This window comes from Anser brachyrhynchus (genome assembly GCF_964034855.1).
Source record: "Anser brachyrhynchus genome assembly, chromosome: 2".
NCBI classification, from domain to species: Eukaryota; Metazoa; Chordata; class Aves; order Anseriformes; family Anatidae; genus Anser; species Anser brachyrhynchus.
In genome coordinates this window covers 138,893,184-138,919,302 of record NC_137695.1, presented here as the reverse complement: position 1 = coordinate 138,919,302, position 26,119 = coordinate 138,893,184, and the positions used below count along the sequence as shown (strand labels likewise).

The 26,119-nt window shown below is 36.5% G+C and overlaps 1 protein-coding gene across 10 annotated transcripts in view; it reads right to left on the bottom strand.

The window, feature by feature from the left end:
* Positions 1-26,119, bottom strand: part of VPS13B (vacuolar protein sorting 13 homolog B) — a 477,988-nt gene that overhangs the window by 301,428 nt on the left and 150,441 nt on the right. For 9 of the 10 annotated variants that reach the window (XM_080583158.1, XM_080583153.1, XM_080583155.1 and 6 more), the window contains 2 exons: positions 25,160-25,294; positions 24,124-24,297 (listed from right to left, as the gene is read on the bottom strand). The exons of the other annotated variant lie outside the window; for it this stretch is intronic. In XM_080583158.1, the coding sequence (XP_080439284.1) occupies positions 24,124-24,297; positions 25,160-25,294 (309 nt within the window). The remainder of the gene's footprint in view (positions 1-24,123; positions 24,298-25,159; positions 25,295-26,119) is intronic. 10 annotated transcript variants of the gene reach the window in all.

Here is a 26,119-nt window from a genome sequence, read left to right as displayed (position 1 = left end):
ATCTTCCGAAAAAGTCCACACTTGATTTTAACATTTCTAGTAATACAGAACACATTGATTGCTCTTCATAAATTGTTCTTACCGTTATCTTAAGAAAATATACCTCTGAGTTCAAATTATTATACAATCACTATTCAAACTTTGCTTCTGAAAATCTTCAAAATTCTGTTTCCTTATCAATATTTACAGATTATGAAGCTATCTCTCAGCTGCCTTTTAAATAATGAACTGAGACACTTCGTGATTTAAAACAGGAAATTTACACAAGCCTATGTATATTATGTCAATATTACAACAAGATTTTTCTAGTGCTACTGTTCATTATAACAACATCTGGCTGGTTGAAATACGCATCTTAGATTTCACTTTCCCTTATGACCGTCCCTGGCATTAATTGTACTCCATAAGATAAAAAAATCCATATACATATTCCATAACTTATCCAGAACTGGTATTAGCCAACAATGCTAGTTAACCTGTTTCTTTTTAAACCTCTCCTCCTCTATCCTTCCAAAACCCTTAAAAAAAACAACAGCATTTGCACCTTTGCAGTGCGACAAATGTGTTTTCCCAAAACTTAGTGAAAATCTGTCATAGTGCTCTAGACTGATACTCACCCCATTCTTTCATTTACCTTAGATGAAAACATGCAGTTAAAGATAAATGCCACCATGCAGGCAAATTTAAGTTTGTCCAAATTTAAGTTTGTCTGCCCCCTGCCCCTTTTTAGTATCAGGCAACTAAGTCTATCTACTTTTTAAAATTACCTAGCAAGCGATTTTCCCAACTTTTTGTTTCCTACAATCCCACTGTTCAGCGTAATCTCTTTTTCTTTGAATCTGAATCAGTGATTTTTCCCAAAATAAGCTGTATCCTTTCTCTTTAGTATTAGTACTTGTCACGATATATAAGGAAACCTTATTCTAATGCAATTCCCTGGTTGCACCTCTGAAAGAAAAACAAAAATCTTCTGTCCTGTGGAAAAAAAAGGACACACTCCCCCCTTCAAAAGAAGGATTACCATTTTCAAATGACAATTATTGATCCCTTCACACCATCTCATATCAAATAATGTCACAAGAAGAACTTAAAGCTCTTCAAGTGAGCAATACTGAACACCGAACAGTGAGCAGCTGAAGATGCCGAGTCGTTATAGAGGGAATCTGATCAAAATCCTCTGAGTGACTGTTACGGATGGGTTTTACTGGGATACAAATTCATACACCTGCTTCCCCAGACATGACCTGCGCCCCCAGCTGACAAACAGCACTTTCACAGAACAAGAAACAGCTCATCCATACGTTTCTTCATTCCCTTCACACCAAATTCAAGATCAGGTCATGCCTGAACAATGTAATTAGTGCTAGACTTGTGTAAGTAGCTCACTGCTTGGTTCCTTGCGAACTACAAAGGAAAGTATTGAACATATTTTCCCCAGAAAAGCAGTTATAGATTCCAGGGATTAAAATTACTTTAGTCAAATGTTTCCCTGAAGTAGTATTTTGAGAAGAAGGTAAAGGTCTGGCACAAACAACTTTTTTCCTCTTTAAAAAAGTGTCATTATAATGTATTACTATGCAACTAAAAGGAAGAACAATTATAAGAACTTTTTGAAATAGGAACAGTTTTTAAAATTTTCTTAAAATTGGGAGGGATGGAATGACCCTCAACTTTGTCCTTTCAACAAGACCAAATTGGAAGAAGAAATGTATGTAGCTTAATTTTTCATTACTTTATTACATCCAAACCACCACTAAACTTCAAAGCCCATTTGCCAGCAGAGATCCAACTGTTAGCTTTAAAAGAAATTCCCATTGCTTTTATCTCTTAGCTACTGTCTGCGAGGATCTCCCCCAAAAGCCCAAAGTAAGGACTTTATGCGTGCTCAAATCTTCCATCCCATCCTGCATTCATTACTTCACCCCATTAACATTCCACGCAGAGAGCCCTTTGCTAGTTTTATGAGGCGAAACCACAGAATGTCAGGTTAACAAAGCCCTGTCGAGAAATTTCCCCTTAGTAAAACCGTTCATCAGGAGTCTGTTTACATAGATTTGAAATGAATTATTAGCATTATGGAACTGGAGGAAAATTAGAAACGTTGGTAATAAAATACACAATACATCTCCTATACCTACAAACAAGGCTGACCACTTCCATCGTTGATAATATTTCATCATATCACTGTTTCTTACAAGAAATTAAAAACAGAATATCTCTAACACTGTATGTCAGAAACTTTTTTGAGCGTCTTTTTTACTCAGTTTGTTATAGGGTGGTAAAACGGAAAGGCTTTGTGCCATTTAGGACAGGTGGACTGGATGTAAAAACAGTAAAAATAGTAGTTGTGAAAATTATGTATAAGATTAATATCATAACTAAACTACTATTAATGTGCAGACCAAAATTTGTGTGTGCACCTATATCCACAACAGTACGCAGGCACAATATTCAGACATTTACCCTGTACCCCATCAGGACTCCCTTCACACCATCCACATCTTCTGCCCTGCCATGCTTCTATCTTGCTGCTCTAGATTTAATTAAAGTCCTCTTCTCTCAACACTTCTTATTTTGCAGAGAAACAGAAGTTCTTTGTATCCTTCAATAGGGCCATCAGAATGCTTGCATACATTTCAGATCAAATAAAACTGACCAGATAAATATCTACACATTTGCTATATCTACAAAGTAAATTTCACTCCCCTAGTGAAGACTGAAATTTCTTAGTTAGTGCTTGACTCAGCTTGCAAAAAAAAAAAAAAAAAAAGGAAAATTAGATGTTATATTCATGTTTTTTAAAGTATGATTGGAAGGAAATCAGAAAACAAGAAGGCTAAAGAAATAAAGTAACATGTTTTCATAAAGTTTTACATAATGTATCACAGTATCACAGTATCACAGATTTCTAGGTTGGAAGAGACCTCAAGATCATCGAGTCCAACCTCCGACCTAACACTAAGTACTCCACTAAACCATATCGCTAAGCTCTACATCTAAACGTCTTTTAAAGACCTCCAGGGATGGTGACTCCACCACCTCCCTGGGCAGCCCGTTCCAATGCTTAATAACCCTTTCGGTAAAGAAGTACTTCCTAACATCCAACCTAAAACTCCCCTGTCGCAACTTTCGCCCATTCCCCCTCGTCCTGTCACCAGGCACGTAGGAGAACAGACCAAACCCCACCTCTCTACAGCCTCCTTTCAGGTAACTGTAGAGAGCGATAAGGTCGCCCCTGAGCCTCCTCTTCTCCAGGCTGAACAAGCCCAGCTCCCTCAGCCGCTCCTCGTAAGACTTGTTCTCCAGACCCCTCACCAGCTTGGTCGCCCTTCTCTGGACTCGCTCGAGCACGTCCATGTCCTTCCTGTAGCGAGGGGCCACTCGCTTACTTGTAAATATTTTTTCTAGCTACCTAAATAAGAAGGTTATAGACAAGATTTTACTGAGACGTGATGGGAGGGATTCTGAACCCAAACAACAGCTAATATAATAGGAGGTATTTCTCACAGCAAAGATGGTTTATATGTTTTAAGTTATCAACTGTTACAATAACACAATTGCCCCAAAAACATGTGTATAAAAATGTTGCTTTAAGTGTTAAATTACAAGACTTACACTTTATCTAACGAATTAATAAAGACCTGAATGGGAAAACATTTTGGAATGACAGTTGCCAGAGGAAACACTTTAATGCAACGGGATTTCCCAGCATTATCTATTTTTAATTATGGAAAATATTTCCATTCTTCATACCCATCACTTCACTGTGATTTTAAGGACAAAGCCTGCTACTTTCAATAATTTCCAGAGGAAGGATTTTCTACATTTTCCAATGGCAAGTTAAGCCTGGGGACCCAGCAATTGTCGTGTTGAATCAGCTGGTTTCATATTACACCGTTTCTTACAAACAGAAGCACAATTAGGGCAGTTCAAGTAAGAATTATTTATTTATGAGTACTTCCAATTTGATTCTCATTGCAAATCCTAAACGTGGCCTCGTTCCATTATCCCCCATTCAAAATTTCATTTACACATGGCACTAAACAAACTCGGTAATACTTTGATATCTCTGCTCAACAGAAGCTCATCGCTAATCTACTAATTTTACTTTTGCCCTAAAGGGAGAAGAAAAAAAATTGTAAGGGGAAGGTCACAAGTAAATAAGGAGCGCGAGTTTCACAGGGACACTGCTAATACAGTGGGAACTTACAGGAAGGACCACCTCCAGTAGGCAGCCAACTTCTTTAAGAAATCATTACTGAGTCTTTCCAAGATCTGTGATACAACTTGTTCGACCTCTAGCAAAAGGCCACCTCTTTCAGGCAATTGCCTGTTGTCGGTCCCTTGGGTGGTCCAAGACCTGGGTGGTCTAGTGATTCTAGCTTGGACAGCTTATTTCAGTTTTTACTGTATTTAACTGTCTCGCATCACATTTTAGTCTTCTGGATAAAGGATTCAAGCAACTGAAACAAGACAGCCTCTTCTTTAAATCTCACTTCCTGAATATTATTGAGTCTTATGAGAAAACTGTAGCACAAAACCAAACCAAACAAATGAAAAGCTGCATCATGCCAAAAGGAGATGAAGGACCCTATATATCCAAAACAATCCTGAACATATAATACATCTGCACAGTAGTTTTAAAGATTTAACGTTGAGGGTACTATTGAAGTCCCCATACCACAGTTTCCAGCAGATCACCTGAGAGACATGTTGTGAGAATTAGATTCTTATTAGTGTGGGATTTATGTAAGAAGGGAGAGCGCCCATCAGTTCAGGTGAGGTTTCTACTTCCACTGCTGGTTACAGGGATTCTGTCACCTGGCTGATACCTGCTTCGATTTCCAGCAAACACCCTGAGCAGACAATCTGCTGTGATGTGAAAGCGTTTAAACAATGATGACATGACCAAGCACTTCTTGTAAAAGTGATTTTTAAGACACATTACTAACCCGAAAAAGAGCAGCAATGACAGAACTCCACAAATGACTGAGTCCTAGCATTTGAGTAAGAAATGGAGAATGGTAACACTGTGTCTCGATGCAGACCATCACACTATGGAATTTTAGTGCTTCTTAAGTACTGTCCAAGAGTTTTTGCATAGCACTACTTCAAGTTCAGGCTTACCCTTTATTTTTGCTGTCAGACTGGTGTTACACTTCTTCCCCATGTTCTTATTCATTATACTTATATATTAAGTATATATATAAAAAACTAAAGATAATTAAATTGTCTTAGTTATCAGTACTCATAACAGTTGGCAGCAGACAGCTTGGCTGTTCATTGCATTGATAAAAATTCATTAAAAAAAGGTCTAGGCAGATTCAAATTCAAACAGTAGTCCAGTTAGGTTAATTTATTTGCAGACTCAGGGCAGACACTGAAAACAATATATGGTACCAGTAAATGGAAATGATGAAGAATGGTAAGTGACCAAGAAAAAAAAAAAAAGCCACCAAAGAGCAGGACCTTATAAAAACAGAATTTTGGTCTAATCAAACCAGAAAAATTTTAACATTTAAAAAAAGCATTTTTATATATTTCTAAAAACAAAAATGTGTACTGATTTTTTTAATGTAATTCCCTCCTTTCTTTTCTCCTGAAGATAGATGATTACATTAACGCAATGCAGAAAATTTATTAACTAAGGTCACAGAAGTTATGAAAAAATCAACAAGCACACTGGCAAACAGGAGCCCGGACACTCTAAGATGTGAACTATTATTATTAGCTCCCATGCAGTCTTTAGGAAGACTTAACGTTGCTAAACAAGCCTGAAATTTTTCCTCAGTTTCAAATTAAGAGTGTATTTAACAACACAGGGATTATCAAAATCTAGTTTTGTGATTTGTTTATTCTTAGCTAATTATTAATGCATTAAATGCTCCACCTTGCCTCGCGTATATGTTGTCATTACATCTTCTGGGAACTATTACTGTTACATAGATGTTTCTCAAGGACAATATGGGATTGAGGAGTTAAAAATAACCATTATCCGTTTCCTCAGAGAATAGAGTCCTGCTCTTTTTGAAGAAAAAAAGCTTAAAACTTGTATGTATGAATTTTTTTAAAAGTACATTCATTAGAGCCCTTTAATATTCAAATACATTTAAATCCTTATTAAAATATTTAAGATTAATCAATACACTTATTTAATAAAATTAGGATTTAATAAACTTTTGAATTCTTCCCTATCAGCATTAATGCCGGTAAATTAGGTATTATTTCAAATTAATCAATACCCTTACTAAATAAAATTAGGATTTAATAAACTTTTGAATTCTTCCCTATCAGCATTAATGCTGGTAAATTAGGCACTTCCCAAATGTTAACACCCCATCAGCCACGTATGGACAGCTGGTGTTCCCCAGTCTTTGGGGAAGGTTTTGGCTCTTTTTCACAGAGGATCAGGTATTTTGTGGCATCTGGGGGAGAAATAGCCCTAGAAACAAAGCCTGCATTTCTTTTGTTTAAATGCATTTTAATAGCTTGATCAGGCAAAAGTAAGCTTTATTGTGAAAAGTGAAGCAGCAGCAGGAGACAAAAATCCCTCTCTGACTGAAGGACAAGCTCCAAATACCCCAGGTGTGAAATCTCACCGTGGAACAGAAGAAGCATATGAAACACCACGAAAAAATATCTTTACATGCACCTATGTACCAAGCAATCCACGCGTTTAAAAACCCGCACAAGAGAATTCTGCGATGTTCCCAATTTTCATATGGAAACTGTCTGAGCAGCATATGTAAAACTGCTCAAATCACTTTGCTGTTAAGCAAACAAGCAAATGCCTAGAGGGGACAGAATAAAGTAACCGGTCTCATTATGATGAATAGCATTAACTTGTTCTGTCTTGCCAAGTCAGTAAGCGGTGTGAATTTAATGGCAATTAGCTGAGATCAAAGTTGAAATGCCATGAACAAAGTAGGTAAAACTGACGATATCAAAGAAGGTAAGTGTACCATGGGTGACTGAAAAAAAATTACTTAGATTTATTTCGAATGTTTGGAGCTGTTAATAGAAAAGGACAGATCCTTGTACAATGTTTATTTTCAAAACAGTATTACTGATTAAGCAGATTTCTAGGAGACTGCTTTCATGGGTAAATTGACCAAAAAACCTGATAGTGAAGTAAACTATTCTGTAATAGCTCCTGTTGTGGACACACTGCTCTGAATGATATTTTCTCAAGAAATTCAATTCTGAGTCAAAGTCAGGCGTCCTCCCTCCAACCTGGCAAACAAATGGGAATGGTAATTTAGCAGCCATTCAAAGCAAAAGTCCAAAGGCATCAGAAAAAGGCAGAAGGGGAGAAAGTTCATGTGTTTTACACCCAGTAGGCTTAAGGACTATAATAGGAAAAATATTCGTCTCATATTAAATCTATATGTCTTAATCAAGACTGACATGAAAAAACTATAAATTTAAATTATACATGATTAATCTGGGAAAACCAGCTTGGGTGGTTTTTTTGGTTGGTTGGTTAGGTTTTTTTTAGGGATGAAGGCGATCTCCACTTCCATGTAATATCATGTAGTATTAGCAGGAATGAAATACTTATCTCAGATATTAGGTGTTTAAAAAAACCTACAGCATGCTCTCTAATAGTTAATATATTCTCACCTACTATCAATATAAAATTTCATGCCTCATGTAATACCTTCTGAGTGAGGTTCTGAAAATATTCTACGATAACCCCTCTAGCATTTTGCATGGATAAAAATATATATTTTACTGATGAGCTGAAACACAGAGAAGTTAAATAATTAGCCAAGACCAGTAAGTCAATGGAAGAAGAAGGAATTAACACAAGATAGTTTCTTTTCGGCTGTAATGACTAGCCCATTCATTCAGTGTAGGTAGAGTAAGAAACAAGTTGCAATGCTGTTTGAATTAAAACCATTAAACCTGGACACAAAGAAATGGTCCAGTATAATAAGCAGCAGTATATTTTTGACCTTAACCTGAAGGGTAAAGACCCAGAAGTTCTTAGGCAATTAGTCAGTGAGGTCAATGAGAGATTCGCTTGAGCAAGAACCAAGTTTCTCAGAAGATCAAAGATAACTAGTGTTACACTCTGCCCTAACCAGACCCAGATTCACACTTTCCATTACTTATTTACATTGATCTTATGACTGTTTTTACAGATCCATCAGAATAAGTGTGCTTTTACTCTTTTACTAATATTTAATTAAGTTAATTAATTACAGCTTAACTGAAATATCGTACAAAAGACCTCACGCAGCTTTCAAAGTGTAGGCTGAATCCTAATCCTCTTTTTTTTTTTCGTTTTAACTAGCAGTGAGGATGAAGTCAATAAATTGTCAATTAATAACATACTTGCTTTGATGGCTCTTCAGTAATTTACTTTCATACCACTTCATAAATTTCGTAGGAAAACTTCTGGGATCTCTGATACAGTACCTCTGCCATGGGAAAATTTGGTTTAAATCTGCTCGACTGCCAATAAACCAATAAGACTAACTGGCTGATAATCCTCCCACACTACACTGTTTAGGTATATGCACTCAACCAGCGAAAGTTTAATTTGTTCCGCTAATGGCACAGAAAACTACTCAAACTTATTCACCATATAAATTTGAACTCCAGTCTGCTACTTTCTGTTATTCCTTTGGCAGAAAATTCAAGCTATTGAATGCTCTGCAATTCAAACAATTTTATCTTTTCTTTGATCTAAAGCACAACAATAATAGTGGACAGTATCAGTAATTAAATATTAAACCGCACTTCACGGACGAGGCATATTAAGAAGCCTTAGAGAAGTCTGAATATTATTTGCATTGGCACACTGACATGCAAGGCACATTCTACTGCTCTAAGCAAGTGTAACGTTAGTCTTAAAGTAATGCACTAACACCAGTGATGCCAGCTACTTTTTATACATTACGAGCTTCCATACTTGAAAGTTTTTGCTTAGGATTTCTAGTGGGATGACACACATCTCAACTAGATACGGCCCATTTGTTTGAAAGATAATTTATAACTGAATGTTAAAATTTTAGTAAATTGAAGCTCAAAATACCAATTGCAGCTCAAAATACCAATTTTTGCTAAAGTTATGTTGACAGCGCTGATGCACTGACACAAGTTTATATATTCTAAAACATTTATGTATAAGATAACGTGGCGTACCAGCTTCTAAAAGTGTTGCAGGAGTCATACACTGATGACAGGCCAAATACATTCATGACAGGCCAGGTGGAGTTGCGTAAAAACTTCTGAAAGAACTATGAAGAAACATTAATGTTCTAATATATTTAATTATTATCCCATCTGATAAAAAAATAAACTGGAGAATATAAAAAAAAAACTCAACTACTACTGTATTTTATATCCCATCACACATAAGGAGAGTTTGTCTATGCTTCCCTAGAAGATCTCAACAACACTGCACTGGTACCGACAGAAACTAGCTAGAATTTGTCAAAAAACTTCCAAGTGTTCTGCTGGCATCTTTCCTGGGGTATGAAGAACCAGCTGGGGATTTTACAAAGGGGCTGAGTTAGGGATAAAGGAATTAAAGAAATCGTCCTCCTGTTCCACTTCCAATCCTCCGGAAAACAAGAGCATCTAGAGTTAAAAAGATTTATGTTTTCTCTCAACTTGTAGCTGATACATTCATAGAAGTAGATCGAACATTGTACTGTGGATTAGAACATCGTTTCTTTCCAACTTTCTCTCCAAATATAAAAAATATTCAGAATATCCTATTCACTGATATAATGCAAATAAATGTATTGTTCTCTCCTTACACACTTATACACATACATGTGTATACACACAGGTTCAGTGAAATATGAAAATATTCAGGAAAATTATGACAGCTGTTTTCTAAAATGTAATTAGGGATTCCCACTTTTTTCAGCTCTCATTAAGAAATCAACTCTTGTCATTCTGAATTTGTATTTCACTGTTCCAGTTTCAGAAAAGGCTGGTAAGGAGGGAGACTAACTCTTCTAGGAAAATATTAAAAAAATTATCAGGTAAAAAAAAAAAAAGCAGAGAAGGACTGCAAGCTGAGATAGATTCACATTTTTATTAGTTAAACACTTTTTTTCTGTTGTTGTTAAACTAGTTTTACTTCTGTGCAGATGAAACAAGAGGAAGGCTTCTATGCTTCAGTGATGCAGGGAATCATGGCCCTGTGTGGTGCGAACCCCAGAAGACTACCCACAACGGCTAGGTCAAAGGCTTCTGAGCACACAAACAGCAGTCCTACAAGCTGTGTGCTATGCAATAAGGCAGTGGCTTCCCTTAGAAAGAGCAGGAAGGTCCAAGAACAGAAAGAGAGATCTGTATTAGACACAAGTGGCAGAACTTCGCTTGCTCCATGCTTGAAAGTGTGGTGGGAACTCAGTTGTTGCTCTATTTTCTCAAAGCCAGGACCGAAATGCGGCTGTTACTGCTCTCGAGTTATAGTGGCTCCCAATATAACAGCACTCACTGGCAAGTGTTTCACTGTGGGACCTCGCGGAGAACGATGGAAGAACATTTTGTTCCCTCAGCATTACCTCATGCTGCTTTTATACAAGTATGCCTCAATTTCTAATTCCTGTGCTCTTAAAATGTTCTGGAGTCACTTGCTGGAGTACATTCACACCTCAAGACACAGCACTCATGTCAGAACTAAGCTGAGCGGCTGCCATTTGAGGAGAGGTGACAAATTGTTGTAGCTAAAACCAGTGCCAAGCTGCAGTCAGGGCTACAAGGGTTAGTACACCCTTCTTGCAAATATCCCTCCATCATCCCCTTGGAGCTGCACATTCGAGTACCTGAGCGGAGAGCAATGAAACCATTCCAAAATGCTCCACTTTGTGCAGTAGCGTAGGAATACTGCCCTCCTTGGCTGGACCTCCGGTACCTCTAACAGCACTTGTGAAGATTTTAACCATCGTACTTCTACCTTTAAGGTGGATTATTCTTGCCTCTCAGTTTTTCCATTAACAGGAAGGAAGGCACAATCTCCGAGCCCGGGGCTTAATTTGCTGCCATCGTGTAGCAAACACCTGCTCCTTCCATCACGATTTTGAGAGAGCGATTTTCCAGAGGAAAAAACAAGTTTGCACAATGTCTGTTAGACACACCCTGTTCCAGGAAAAACACTGAAATGAAGTATAAAGAATCTTAATTCTACTTGTAACAGAAACAAGAAGAAAAAATGAGTTGACGGTTTCCTGAATGGTCATTAAGTAAGCACTCTGCAGTCTTAGCAACTGCTGTAAGATCACTGTTATAAGTACCCTTGGATATATACAACACTGACATTGTTGTCTGTCTGCAATGTGCCCCACAAAGACCAAGTGCCCGGTGCCCTTGCAGAGATCCCAAGAAGCAGAAGCGGGCATTCCTGCTCTCCCTCACCTCATGCCGTAGCAGCGTGCATATCTCCAGCACTGAAAGAAAGTCGTGGTCGCTCCTGTGCTGTTTACTTGGGAAGCACGAGGATACTTGAGACACAACATCTGGCACTTCTGATCAAAAATCTCTCATTCAAGTGTAATGGGATGCACACTCTTTGGTACTGTGCAAGCATTTGAAGAAAAATTACAGTTGAACAGTTAATTTCCTACATGTCTATCTTTTCAAAGGAAACATGGGATCAAGCTGTGAAGACAAGGAACCTGGCAATGGAAATTCTGTGCAGTCATCTGCAAAAGATTGTGCAAGCTGCAACATCTCAACAGTGCAAAGAGACAGACCTGCTTTTAATGCACAGACTTTACCAGCTATTATACATACTCTTATGTCCTTAGTGAGCAAACAGGCAGAGTTTTTTGAAATTGCTGCCGATACATATGCCTTATTTTGATATTTTACAAACCTATAGTATTACCTCTCCCTCATCACAAGCATAATAAAAGTTAGAGCAAAGGCTATGTATCATAAAAAATGTTTTAAAGGCTGGAAATTGGAAAAACCTGTGCATTAAAAATGTGCAAAAAGAAGATAAATATTCTGAATCTTAGCTCCTAAATATTAAAGCAGCTCTTGAAAGTCTTGAACGGAGGATATAGTGATTAAAATAATGCTAACCTTGGTTAGCAATTAAATAATCGCATCACCCTTCAGTCTCAAAATGCAGACACCAGTAAGTAGCTGACATCTCACTTCAACATTTTACAGCTGCTCTACGGCAAAGACTTTAGACATTTGAATGCATGCATGCATCTTATTTTCCCAGGATTTCAAAGTCCACATCCAGGCTGCTGCTCAGCCATTATAAATGAGTAATTCAAGTAGGGCATGACTGCTTCTTGTATTAACTTGATAAAGATGTTTCACTTGAAGTGCATCAACAGTTGTGTTAAGTCATCCCTTTCACAGGATTATACTTATTTTGTGCTATGTTACCAGGGAAAAAAGCAAAACTATTTTGTTGCCTTCAAACATCCTTATACTAAAAACAATCGCTGTTCTTATTATGTTGCTACTACTACACTTGCTTCGAAACTCCAAAATGCAATCAAATATTCCTTAATTATTTTTAACTAAAGATAGTTTTATCAAATAACTGCACTCTGCACTGAATTTTTATTTCATTAAACATGTAAATTTCCACTGATAGGGGCATTTTAAACTACATCTATCTGTCTTCAGAAAATTCAGTTATACTGAAGACCATTCCTTATCTGGCAAGTTTTCCTAAAGTTAGTTTAAAAGCTCTGATACAATAGGTTATATCTTTTTTAATATAAATAAATTTTAATACAGTAGATTAACTTTATTTTACTACAATAATTAATTAAAACACAAATTTAATAAAATAGATTAATTTTAAGCTCATCCTTTAATAATGAGTCTATTATCAAACACATACAAAACCCATTTTGCTATAATTTTAATGTCTGAATAGTTTTAATCCAGAGCTCGGGCTAAAATATATTTTGAATACTATACTGACATATTAAACATCTTTTGTTTTCTTCTGTGAATTTTCAGCACACAACCTAGAGAGATTTACTAAATACTGAATTCCCGTTCTTATCTCAGCAGGGACATTGTAATAAAGCTCAAAATTAGAGGGAGAAGAGAATTCACGTTCTCTTCTATGAATTTATTTCAACTGAATAGATAACCAAACATGAACAAAGTTACACTGAATATCAAAAATATTGTGCATATAAGATTGCAAAGCCCAGTGAGTACAGAATGTCCAGTTTATTTGAAAGATGATTAATTATGTCTGATTAGAACTACCCTCTATGCTATGGACATATACAGAACTGAAAAGAATACTATCCAGAGGTGATGACCCATCACATGCACTCTATAACCCTACTCACTGATAGAATCATTAGGGTAGGAAAAGCCCTCCAAGATCACCTGGCCCAACCACCCCCCTACCACCAATGTCACCCACTGAACCGTGTCCCCAAGCACCACGTCCGACCTTTCCTTGAACACCCCCAGGGACGGTGACTCCACCACCTCCCTGGGCAACCCGTCCCAATGCCTGACCAGACACTCTATTTAATGCTTCATCTGATTTGATTATATCTTCTCTATTTTTCCAATGAGAATTGTTTCTTCTGACAAAACTTTCACTATTTTCTCCCTTTTGAGAAACAAACAAAACCAAAGTTATGGTAGGCAATACCAGTGCTACACTCTTCACTGTATTTAAGCAACATTTCTGTATGGTTTAAGTGGTTTTGCCACAGAAATAAAACAAACACAAGCACTTGTGGGAGAAGGGGTGGGGGGTAGGGTGGGAAGAGATAGCCTCTGATTTATTCAGATTATTACTCTAAAATTAATTTTCAGGATTAGACATTATTTTCATCTAGGGTTTGAATCGCACTGTTAGAACATGGTCACTTTCCCCCCTCTGGTGTGACAGATCTCAACACCGAAATTCAGAAAGCTGTGGCTCGAACTGCGATGGGTCTGACCCCTTTCATGTCCATCTTCCCACGTGCAGCAGGCTGTTATTCCAAGATTTCTGGACATAAGGCAGCCGAGTCAAAGCTACTTCTGCAGCTTGGCACCAATCCCAGGCAAATGGCCCACGAAGCTGTACAGTGACAGATGATGCACAGAGGCTAAAAGTGGAAGAGCTGACAGATGCAGGCAGGCTCTTACTGGGACGATTAAGAGCTGACACAGTTGTTTGGGACTCCCCATCCTTTCGGTTCCCATTGTTAGGGCACCCGTTCCTCTGCCCACGCGTGCATAACCAGGCGATGTTCTCATTAAGACAGTACAGCCCCCAGATGATTTGCTCTTCTGTTTGTAGATGCAATGAAGCAATTTTATAAAACTCATGGGGAAAATCAGTGGGTTTTTTTTCAGATCTATTTACTTCATCTTGAAAAGACATCAGCAATTACAAAAACACTTAGGAAAAGCAGACTTAGCATTGATTTGCTGTGCTGTAAGCGGAGCTCAGTATCAACAATTAGCAGCAGAAGAATGAATGGGAACTCCGGACTCAGCAAATTACTTTTCTCTGGCAAATGTTTCTACACCTTAACTGAACCAGCTGCAAGATTAGGGCAACCCCTAGAATTTTCTCATTCAGATAAATTCATAAAACAAATCGTTTCCATTTTTCACCGTGTCTTTTCCTCTAATTAAAAATGTATATTAGATTATAAACAAGAATTAAAAATACTTAATTTTAATTGAACTATATCCAGTATAATGTTATCACTGCATTTCTCAAGTAAGTTTAGATCTCCGTGTAGTACAGAGAATGTCAAGATAACTCAGAGGGGGATTTTTAATAAAAATGTACTGTAAACTTAGTAGTTACTAGATACACAGTATTTGTGTCGAAGTTGTACTACTTCGAAATCTGTTATATAGAAGTATTCAGAGTTAAATGCTCTCATTACATGTATGTAGGATAAACTGAGGTATTAAATAGAAATGAAAAGTTGCATGATGAACTATTTTCCTTGTATTAATTTAAAGTATTTCTGCCAGCATAGACAACAAGTACATACACAGGTAGCTTGCACGTATTAGTTCTGTTTCAGTGCTTCCAGAGGTAACAGGAAAATGAAGTCAGCTCATACAGCACAGAAGTGATTAAAGGTTGGAAGTGGCTAATGGTTTCTGCAGTACTCATTTCTACATGGTTTGCAGACTTTTGATAAAAATAAATGTTGATTTTCAGAAGCTTCATAGCACATGAAGGAAATTAAGCTTATTTAATGCAACCTGGAGACCTTAAAACTAATCTGTTCAAAATAATTTTCAATTCGCTAAACTGTAGCAATGTGGCTTAGCTCATCACTGGGGTTATCTAGTTGAATTAAAAAATCAATTTAGTCCTAAGACTTTAACTTGTTTTGCCTAATCCTGGCTGTGAACTGCTTCTTTCTACATAAAACTAACTATTCAGCCAAGTGGTAACAGCACAACTTTATACTGTGACTGCAAATGGCTACTTGCAGCATCATGAAAATGAATTTCTGTGGGAACTGCAGGACAGTAATGTTTGGGTGGGAGAGAAAAATGTTGTTGAATAGTCTCTCTGCATATTTAAGACTGCATCCCAAAACACGTAAGTGAGACTGTTGGTACGTTTATGTGCATTATAATTGGAACGTGAGACTTTGGAATGGAATGGGTCATCTGTAGTTTTGTTTTTGTTGATGCTGGGTTTTGTTGTTTTTTTTTTTTGTTTTGTTTTGTTTGTTTGTTTGTTTGGCATTTGTTTTTTAACCTATTACAGGGTTGAAAATAGCTGGGGAAAAAAATATTTAGAAACAAATATGTATTGAGATTACACTTCAAATGTGATTACTCCTTGGGCTCAACTACTTCATAATTTCTGCATTTAAAATAATGGAAATACTGCTGTTTTTCATCAAATATTTCTGTTCAGTAACATGTTATTTAATCAATTGTTATTAAAATTTGGAAAAACAGAAACTGAGTTGTTCAAATTGCATTTATATTTTATTACCAAAGTCTACTGTTTTTCAGTTATACCTATTTATCATTTTGTTACAAAAATTAGCCATGTTATATGAGCCATTTACATCACAAAAGTGGTAGTGAGAGCAATATAATTCAATTATAAAAGCTGGAAACGGTTTAAACACCATTTGAAAGTAAACAGTTACAGTCCCTTATGCCCATGTCTGGGAAGCATCCAAATGGAAGTTAAAGATCCCATGGCATTTTTTTCAAAATGAGTAGGAGCTATCCCAATATGTTGGCCAACATATATTTTCTCAATTAAAAACAGATTTCAGTGTCCAAAGCTGTGTGTCAGCAATTGCTGAGAGCATATGCCTGTCACATTTCCAGAAACCTCTGCACCATCAGTAAGTATCTAGTCGCCTTGCTGAATAATGCTTTTCCAGATGCCACAAGTGGAAAAGGTGAATGTATTTTCATAAGTATATGGAGGTCAGAAACATTATCCTACACTTTTTTGGAAACAGAAGTTATCATTTGAACCCACTTTTTTTTTTTTTTTCCATACCCGAAGTGTTAAATATGACTTTGGTGGCCATATGAAACACTCGCATAGCCTTCATACTTTGATTCTGCCAGATTGTGGAAAGAAATCCTGTGGCACACACATGCATACACACAAACTAAGGTTGCAGGGATAACCTCCTATCTGCCACTCTCTAACTTTTACACATTTAATGAGTTACAGGGTTAAAAAAATATTAACAGTTTTTGATTTCGTTTTACAGTATTTTCTAGGTTATTTTCTGGTTAAAGAGAAGGTAGGAACATTTCCCTTATACATTTTTAATCATGCATACTCCATATAAGCCACAACTCAGGAGTTCTTTCAGCAGTTGTCAATACTGAAGCACAAACTCCTACCCCAGGAACTATAAAATCAACTCCAGTACCTACAGGCAGAAGGCTGTTATCCAGAGTCAAAAGCAAAGAGAAAGTCAAGCAAGGCGTTTCTAAAGAAAAAGGTGTAAACGCAGCAGAGGATCACACCTTCCGATTCCCTTGCTCACCAGACCTTGTAGTGCAACATCTCAGACTCCTGCTATTTGGAGTTGAGTCCACATCTTCTTTGTCCAAGTTCTGATATCATTCTGCCAGGTTACCAAACACTTAACTGATACTATTAAGAAGAGGAAATTGGACAAAGGCAAAAGCACTTTGGATAACGCTTTTACTCTGTTGACTTTCACAACACAGCTGAACAGCACGACTTGAAGTCAGCCATGCTTTGAAATAAAATAGAACTTAACCATGCGGGCTGACTTCCTAACAACTGAGAGGACAGAGTGTAGCTTTTTTTTTTTTTTAAGATTGTTTTTCCAGTATCATTTTACAAATTTCAGAATCCTACTCAGTCACAATTTCAGAAGTCAAGGGGGCATACATTGCTGAAGGATTTATGGCACGTTGAGAGAAGCAGAATGCAAACAGAACACAGGGGGATGAAAACAGCCCTTCCACGAAGAAGACGTGCAGAGTTCCTTGATGGAAAGTTGAACAAGCTGCCTTATTCCATTCCCGCAGCGCGCAATTGCATTTCTATAACCAAAACTTACTACCAGTTGCTGGAGTTATGCAATCCCCTGGAAATAATGTTAATCTAGTTAGTTGTGAATACTATGTCCCTCCCTGATGCTCCTCTCACGGCCAAGAAATTTTTAACTGGAGCCGGTAGAGTAACAGCCTGTGCTTCTTACTCCCCCCTTAGAAACAGTAGTAAGTTTGGGGTCTTTATAAGACAGTAGCTAAAGGGTGGTTTAGGTCTGGAAAATACTTGATACTTAACCTGTGCACAACATATTGGGCTGTGGGGGTAATGGGGAAGGACAGAGCACACACAAACTGGTAAATGCGCTTAAAAACAGGATTTTACTTTTACCGATAAGTTTTACCTAAAACTTACATTTTCAGCTGTTATTATCCTGCTCTTCCCCACATGCCCTCCCTCCTAAACCACCCAGTACCACCATCTGCTGCCTCCACTTGAACTTATGTTATTTGGTATGTTATAACAAGTTTCCAGGGCTAAAAACCTTTACATTTTTGTTGTACATTTTTTTTGTTTTGTTGTACCTTCAATGAGGAAGCTGAGAAAAGAGAAATTGATTCACATGACAGAAACCAGCTTCTTTGCCACAATTACCCATCACCATTAAACAGAAGCTTTTAACATGAACAAAACCTTGTCTAGAGGCGAACATCTTCTTTAATTCCAGCCCTATACAATTTCTAAAACACTACCTTTAAATCACATTAATTTAGAAAATAAAACCCATCCTTCCTCATTAGGAAAAAAATATCTTGTTCTTTGTCAACAAAGTGTCAGACATTTTGTTTAGGATGATCAACTAATCTCAAAATTGAGAGAGCGGTTGCACTACCACAAAATACTTCTGCCCACAAGTTTTGTAACTCAGAAATCTTCTAAATTTACCCTCTCAGGCTGAGGCAGTTGAACTGCAAATTTTTAATCTGACCTTGAAAACTACACACCACCACCAGCAAAGTTCTTCTAAAACTGTGCACTTATCTGCATTTAAATTCTCCTTACTCCAAAAGAAGTATGACATTAAAATTGTGTTTTCAGTAGCTTACACTATTAGCATTCATATTTTCCAAGGCCAAATATGTGAATAAGCCAGATTTTTGGAGTAATTAAGACAATATCAATGCTGTTTGCTGCAAGAGCACAGATCTCAAAAGACCGGAGTCCTGGCAACTATCATAACCCTTTTGAAATCGTTCATATTAAGATTAAAGATCACTTTGTTCCTCTATTCCCACAACTAGTTGGTATGGTAAAAAGATCAGTCCCCTAGTTTTATATGTAACATCTTTAACATTTGCTCTCCTTTCTGTGCATGTGATTAAATGTAACATTTTGAAATCCCAAAGTTCTGAGAAAAACATAAATCCTTGTCCACAGCTGCTGTTTGACTCTGGAAACACATGCATTTTCTTTTCAAGACTCTACCATCAAAAAATCCCAAGGGATTTGAACTGGGGAACACCTGCATCTCTTCATTTAGTTCCAATAACAGAGTCTAAACTTCAAAATTACAAAAATAGATGCTATGTTCAGCTGCAGTTACATTCTGCCCCTAATTCCCGTGAACAAAAATGCTAAGAGCATGAAATCATTCAGGCAAGCTCTGTCATCGAGAGGATAAGATTTTTTGCACCAGAAGCCCAGTGGGAACTTGATAGAAAACTGGCAACAATTACAGATAAAGTACATAGTGAAATCCTCAGGGAGAGAAAAGGAAATGTAATAAGATAGATGGGTATAATTTTTACACATTTATGCCCAAACCACAAATGTGAATTGTCTTTAATTACTGCAATATATTCAGCATTCTTACTCATTCATTGTGTCAACTTGCTCCAAAATACTTCAAAATTAGTTTAGAAATACTCTTTTACAAGTTTTCTTTATTTACTAGCACAAGCATTCCTTTAAATTGGAACGGAAAACTTAAAAAAAAAAATAATCACTGTTCTAGTTTTAAAATCCAGACTCTGCAGTATCCCCAGTCTAAGCAGTCAAAATTTAATAAATTAAAAGATGTTAATGATGTTAATGACAGATTTTGTTCTGTTTTGTTTTTAACTGTAAGAAATGGGAAATTGGAGGCATAGAGAGCTGTTTATACATTTTTTAAAAGTATGTAAAAAATGTTACCTCCTTTCAAATAAGCTCTAGCATATAAAATCATATAGTTTGTGATAGGAAAAAAAAATATGTTCCTGCTGGTACAACATTTGCAACACTTTTTTTCATGTTTGTGGCTGTGATATCTTTAATCGTTTAAAAATATTTTCACTGCACAAAAATATTTTTCCTTTTTTTTTTGGGGGGGGGCGAAGTGGAGGGAATGAAGCAATCTTATCTAAACTCACAAAAAATTTACAGGGGAGAAAATAATCCAAAAATCTTTTGAAGCTTATGAAAAATAGCACTTAAATGAGGAATAAACTTCTCCTGGGCTGACTATTTGCTCTTCACTCTTAATAGAGCTTTCACACAAACTCGATAAGCTTTCTTTCCCTTTTACTTTCATCCACGGGGTTCATCCATTTACCATATATGAGCATGACATTAATACTGGTACTTTTATTTACTTCCTTATTTCACTGCTGCATTGCTGAATGTTTAAGTGGATCTCAAAGAAAACTTTATTCATTTTATTTTTAATTTCATTTCCTCTTGATATATGTAATAAAGCTCTCCATATACTGGCTATGCATGCACTCACAATTATTCAATATGGCAAACCAAATAGAGCTTAATCAGCTCACCTCGTCTATTCAACAGCTGCCCATAATTAAATACTAACACCCACATTCATTTTGAAATCTCTCTATTTCTCTCAAAGGCCAGGTGAAATAAACAAGGTCTGCAGCTTGCTCTGAGGGTTAATAAATCCAAGGTTATTCTAGAGAAGCAGTAAGACGACTTTCCCAAACCTGGGGCTAGTGTAATCATCTCCTCTCTCACACATATTGCATATGCTGCAGTTCAGATAAAGACTGGGGATCACATCCACTCATTTTTACAACTGTGCACACAGATTCCTGGAGTGTTTTTTTTTCATATAACAAATTTAACCAAAATTACAAGCATTAGCACGCAGACTTATAATTAAGGACTGAACAGAATTATATTTATTTCCTGTGTCCCTAAATACTTCCTCTAACATAGGTTTATCAGTTCTTGGTTGTGCTAATGCTACTTGGTGCAGCAAACAATAAAATATTGTTACTAAATAATCACCTGTATATGCGTTTTTGTTATACGTAATTCCTACTTTGCCTGTAGGTGCTATATATAGTGCACTTTAATGTTGCCCTTTTTGGATAACATTTTATAAAGATATTTTTCCTCCTTGCTGCTTATACTCTATGCAGCATGCTACTACTAGAATCATAACATTTTTCTCTCCCTCTCAGTAGCCAACAAGAAATAAAATAGTCGCGTAAAATGCTTTATCAATCCAATTCTAAATACACACTGCTGTATGTGCATCTTTGCAGGGCCACCTGCAGAAGAGGTAAAAGGAAGCTGCACAGCAGTCTGGGTCATTCTGGATCATACGATAAAAGTGGTACAACGCAGTAGCTGATTGCAACAAGAGGAGATAAGATCCCCTATCTGTTCTCCAGGTAAACTCCCCCTGAATTATTCAGGGAATGCATGCCATTTGCACAGCATCCTCCCCGGTACTTTATACCTAAACAAGTGCTTTGATTTTAATCCCAGTTGTTTTCCATTCAATTTTACAGATGCATAAGGAATTCATTAGTTACTCTTCCTTCACTTAATTTTTATATAAGCAAATTTAAAAAAAAAAAAAAAACCAACACTTGAACAGACATGGTGTTGTATTCCAAGATTCTTCCATAAACTCTTTATGTTGTGGTCCTATTGTTTGCTAGAGTACCCAGAAGTTCCTCTGCAGTTTCTTCTCTTGGTTTTATCCAGAAAAGCACATTATATTATTCTGTTTTTAAAGGTGGTGGCTAATTTGCAGCTCTAAAGCTTTGTATAGTTCCAATATACCCCTTCTCCCTACTGCACAGTGTGACCAGCAGCTTCACTGACATCATGTTTGCCAGGTTTTCTGAATCCCTGTATATGGTACCGAGTTTACCTGAGTGCCAGGTGACATCTGAGTCAATCCCACCAAACTGGAGCTGCTGTCCTCCTTAGCTCTTTCAGAAGCCACACGTCTCTTGAGTGTAGCAGCTAAATGGCTCTTTCTGTGTGGCCAGCCCTGGCCCTATCTCTAGCAATCTGATAATACGGAACAACACTAAGTAATTACTCTCATCTTGCATGGATAGCTTTTTTTTTTTCATTTTTTCTACAAGCAGGTTGCACTATTCTCTTTGCTCACCTTTGCAGTCTAAATTCCTATTCCAGACCATCATATCTAACATTATTAGGATAAATGGCTCAAATAGCACAACTTCAGTACTGCCACATCATCTCCTGTAATACAGCTTTATTCCTCTGTGGCATAAATTGAATTTACTGTCAAATTATTCAGTATAACTTTAGTTCCCAGAAGTGACTGCAACTGACAGCAAAAGCATTTTTATGCTCTCAAATCATTTCATGTTTTCCTCTCCATGTAGTTTCATAGTCTTCATGAAAAGGATATCCACACCTCCTGTGTTAAATGGCCCCAGTTCCTTCAGCAAGTATTTGAAAGCAAAGGCTTTAATCAACTCCCTAATCCTTTGTATTGAACCTGAGATAATTTAAACACAATTCCTTTATTGAATTTAAAACAACCAACCATCATTTGTAGTACACCATTCTCCACGTTTACTGGGACCAAAGCTTGAACAAATCCATCGGTTTTCGCCTCTTTGTAATCAGTCCTGCCTGCCACCTTACAAACCTACAGCTATAGAGCGAGGCTGTGCAGGGTATCAAACTATCGCGGAGTACGCAGAAGCAATACTCTGAGGCACCAGGGAGGTGGTGCAGTAAATTTTAAAATCTCAGCATTTAAAAATGTATCTCCATTCATCTGCAGAATAGGTACCACAGACATTTGTCTATTAGGAACCAATTTTCTGCTGTGTTATTAGCTGGCCTCTAGAAGTCCCTGCATACGACTCTGAACCGCACTTCATTTGTTGCTGTCTTAATTCTCTTAGGCATCGTCTGTCACAAACTATCAAATATGCTCTACAAGCTAACTGGACTGTCCATTATACTGATGAGCTAAAATATATGCAGTCACTGAGAGCAGAAACAATTACAATTATTCTATAATATAGGTGTGTGGGTGTTTTTTTTTAACATATTCTAAGAACATATTCTCAAAAATAGCAGAAAACGCAATAATCAGTAACAGTAATAAGTATTATTATGAACATTTATAAGTTATTTAAGTGAGACAGCAGGTCCAACAGATTTTCATCACTTTTTTCCTGCCCCCTCCCTCCCCCCAAAAAAAGAATCTGAATAATTTGGAAACTGTTGAATCATGAATTGCTTTTAGGCAATGTTTTAGTGGCAAGAACTTAAGGTAATTGTTATAAAAACAGTGTCATAAATATTTCCAATATGATACTTTCCAAGAAACATACAAGAACTGTTACTGAGAAAATAACCTAAAAACTGCTAGAGCGCACAGTGCTTACAAATATTTACTTTGCATAAGAAAAGAAGATTTTGCTTATATGTGCACATAAAAGTTACGAAGATGGTAATAAATTCACCCTGGCTTCCCAGGGTAATGACATTCAACAACCATTAAAAATAAAATAAAAAAATAGAGAAAAGCATACTTTTAAACTCTTTCTGTGTTTGATAATACTGGGGTCAACAGATTCTTTTGATTTCCTTTACCTATAATATTTCTCTATTTTTTTTTCATTCGATCCTTAGCACGGCAACAGGACAATCCTTTTAATGTGATTTGCCAAATGCAACATACTGACAGCAGAACTTATATCCATGTGTATTCCACAAGCTATATTATAGTTATTTTAAACTAGACAGATTTCAAATTGTCAGTGTTGCTTGAAACAGAACAATGTTATGTTTAAAGCCTAGAGAAATCATAAGACTGTTTGATAAGATTATTTATGCCCACAAAGTCAACATCTTTAAATTTATCCAACCAGATCTCTGGAAAATATTAACTTGTTTCTCATTTATATATCCACTACAACATCAAATTTAACAGTCAAATGTACACCCACAAGCATCTTAAAAATTACCTTTTTATTATTTTTTATGATAAATTAATTCTTAATTAAATTCTAAATTATCCTGCAAATTTATGTGCATCAATTTCAATGTATTATGTCAACTTCAGTATGAGAAGCTCAAATTATTAGATGGAGGAAAGAAAGAATAAAGTATTTTCAGTATCAATCCTGCCCAAAAAATAAAAATGATTAAAAAAGGTCCTGCATAATTTATTTAAAAGGCAACCAAAGTCAATGAAGCTTTTCTTACTGAAGAGGACATAGATCAAAATGCTGCTTTAAGTGTTTGTCTCATAGTGAGCTAAAGTTATTATGTGTGCGGTATGTGAAAAAGATACTTTGGCATTTGGCACACTTTATATCAAGCCCCTCTTTTGAAAATTACATTGGATAGGTAAATGTAATGCAATACCAGCTTAACAAGAGTTTTGCACTTACCAGAATTATGGCAGTAGTCCATATACTGTGGAATTTGGATTGTAAAGGCTACCAAATCTGGAGCTAGGAGAGATTCTGGCTTTCTACTCTCATTCAGCCATTTACTGCTGTGTAAGTCTCTGGTGTCAGAAGGCCCTTGAATTAAAGGAATCAGCTTCTCTTTTCCACCATCACCTAAGATAAAGGTTAGACTTCTTCAGCTTTTATTGTAACAAGATAATTTTCCAACTTATAAAAATTCACTAGTCCAAAGAGGGTATCTATTAACGTTATAAGTACAGAATTAAAAAAGGAAATAGAAAGATCAACCACTTATAAACTATTAAACAACTTCCTTAATGTTATCTTGTAAATGTCTTCACATCCAGGAGGATTTCATATAAAGTAATCAATTCTCTTTAAGATAGTAATTTCCATCCCAACTTTATAAAAAAGTATCTTAAAATATCATCATAAGCTCAATTCAGAGTTAAATATACTCCATTTTTAGTGCTCTTAACACTAGCTGCCTGATATATACATAAAGATCATAGACACTGATTTCAAAAGTAGCTGTATACTTTTAAAAAAATGTTAGAGAAAATAAATTTATCACAAAACCCTCAAAAACTTCTCAAGTGAAATACTTGTACCATTTATGGGAAATGAGACATTAAAAAAATAAACAGAACACAACATTAGACTACTAAATAAAGCAAAATGCAAATATCCGGTGTAATATGAAAACGCAGTTCTACTCCAGTTTCTTCAGTGCTTTCGGATTCATTTTTATCTCAGAAGAAAAAAGTAAAATCTATTTTTTTCATTCAGTGTCAACATTGGATATACTAAGTCCAGGCTGGATCACCCTCTGGCACACTTAATAATAATAATAATAATAATAATAATAATAATAATTTTTAAAAAGAATACAAAAACCCCTCTCTGATTCATAGGAACAATGAGTAAATTCTTGTTTCAGTAACTCTCCTTGTAAAAAGCAAGGCCAATTCTCCTATACAGGCAATAAAGTTTTACATGGTCCAGCTGCACATACCTGGGGCTTTGGCACAAATTTTTATTGATCCCACGGTCCCAGAGGCACATTTGACCAATGATGTGCTGCAGTACTTCAATTCAACATTCTGGATTGAGCCCTCAAGAGTTGGCAGGGGATTCTTAGATTTCACACCTAATAAAAGAAAACTGCAAATGTACTAGCCTGTTGAATTTAAATATTTTTATATTCCTTCACCAAGGCATTTAAACTTAATTATACTTTAATTATCTACCTTAGATGTTCTTATAGCATTTTTGTTGTGATTCGCAGTTTTTAACTGGAAGTGAGAGAACACTGTATACAGTTTTTTTTAATACAAACAAGTCATACATAAACTATATGTAGATACAGAGAGAAAAACACACAAAGCCACTTAGACACTGGAATAATAAATACGTATATATACACATACATACACTTTTGTTTTCAGTTTATAAGTGCCACCTCAACTATTCACTTTCATGTTTTTATTATGACCCTTTCATTTCGGGACTTTAAAATGACTAAGTGTTTTCAGCTTACATTTAGACAATAACATTTGACTCAGTAGCAACGTGAAAGCATTAAATCCAAGCAGCTGAAGAGCACAGAAGGCCAACACGCTTGCCGTTTTTTGTCGGAAACTAGAGTTCAAACCTTGCCTTAGGTCACAAGTGGAAATAAGTTCTGGTGGTCTTTGCTCAGCCCCTATTTGTGCACACCAGAAAACCACCACACGCTTTGGAACAAACCACTGCATTGGCAGGCACTTCTGAAGAGCTGCCTAGAACTGCAGCAGCAGGGGATGTTACAAGTCAGGACTGAGATATGTTGGCAGCAATCTAGAGGGCAGCTTACAAAACAGCCCTGTGCCATGTAGAGACTAAGCCAGCCCTCCTATTCTGCACAGAGCTACCTATCGGAAAAAAAGAAAATACATAAATTTACTCACAAATGAGAAAGAAATAGTTTCAACAC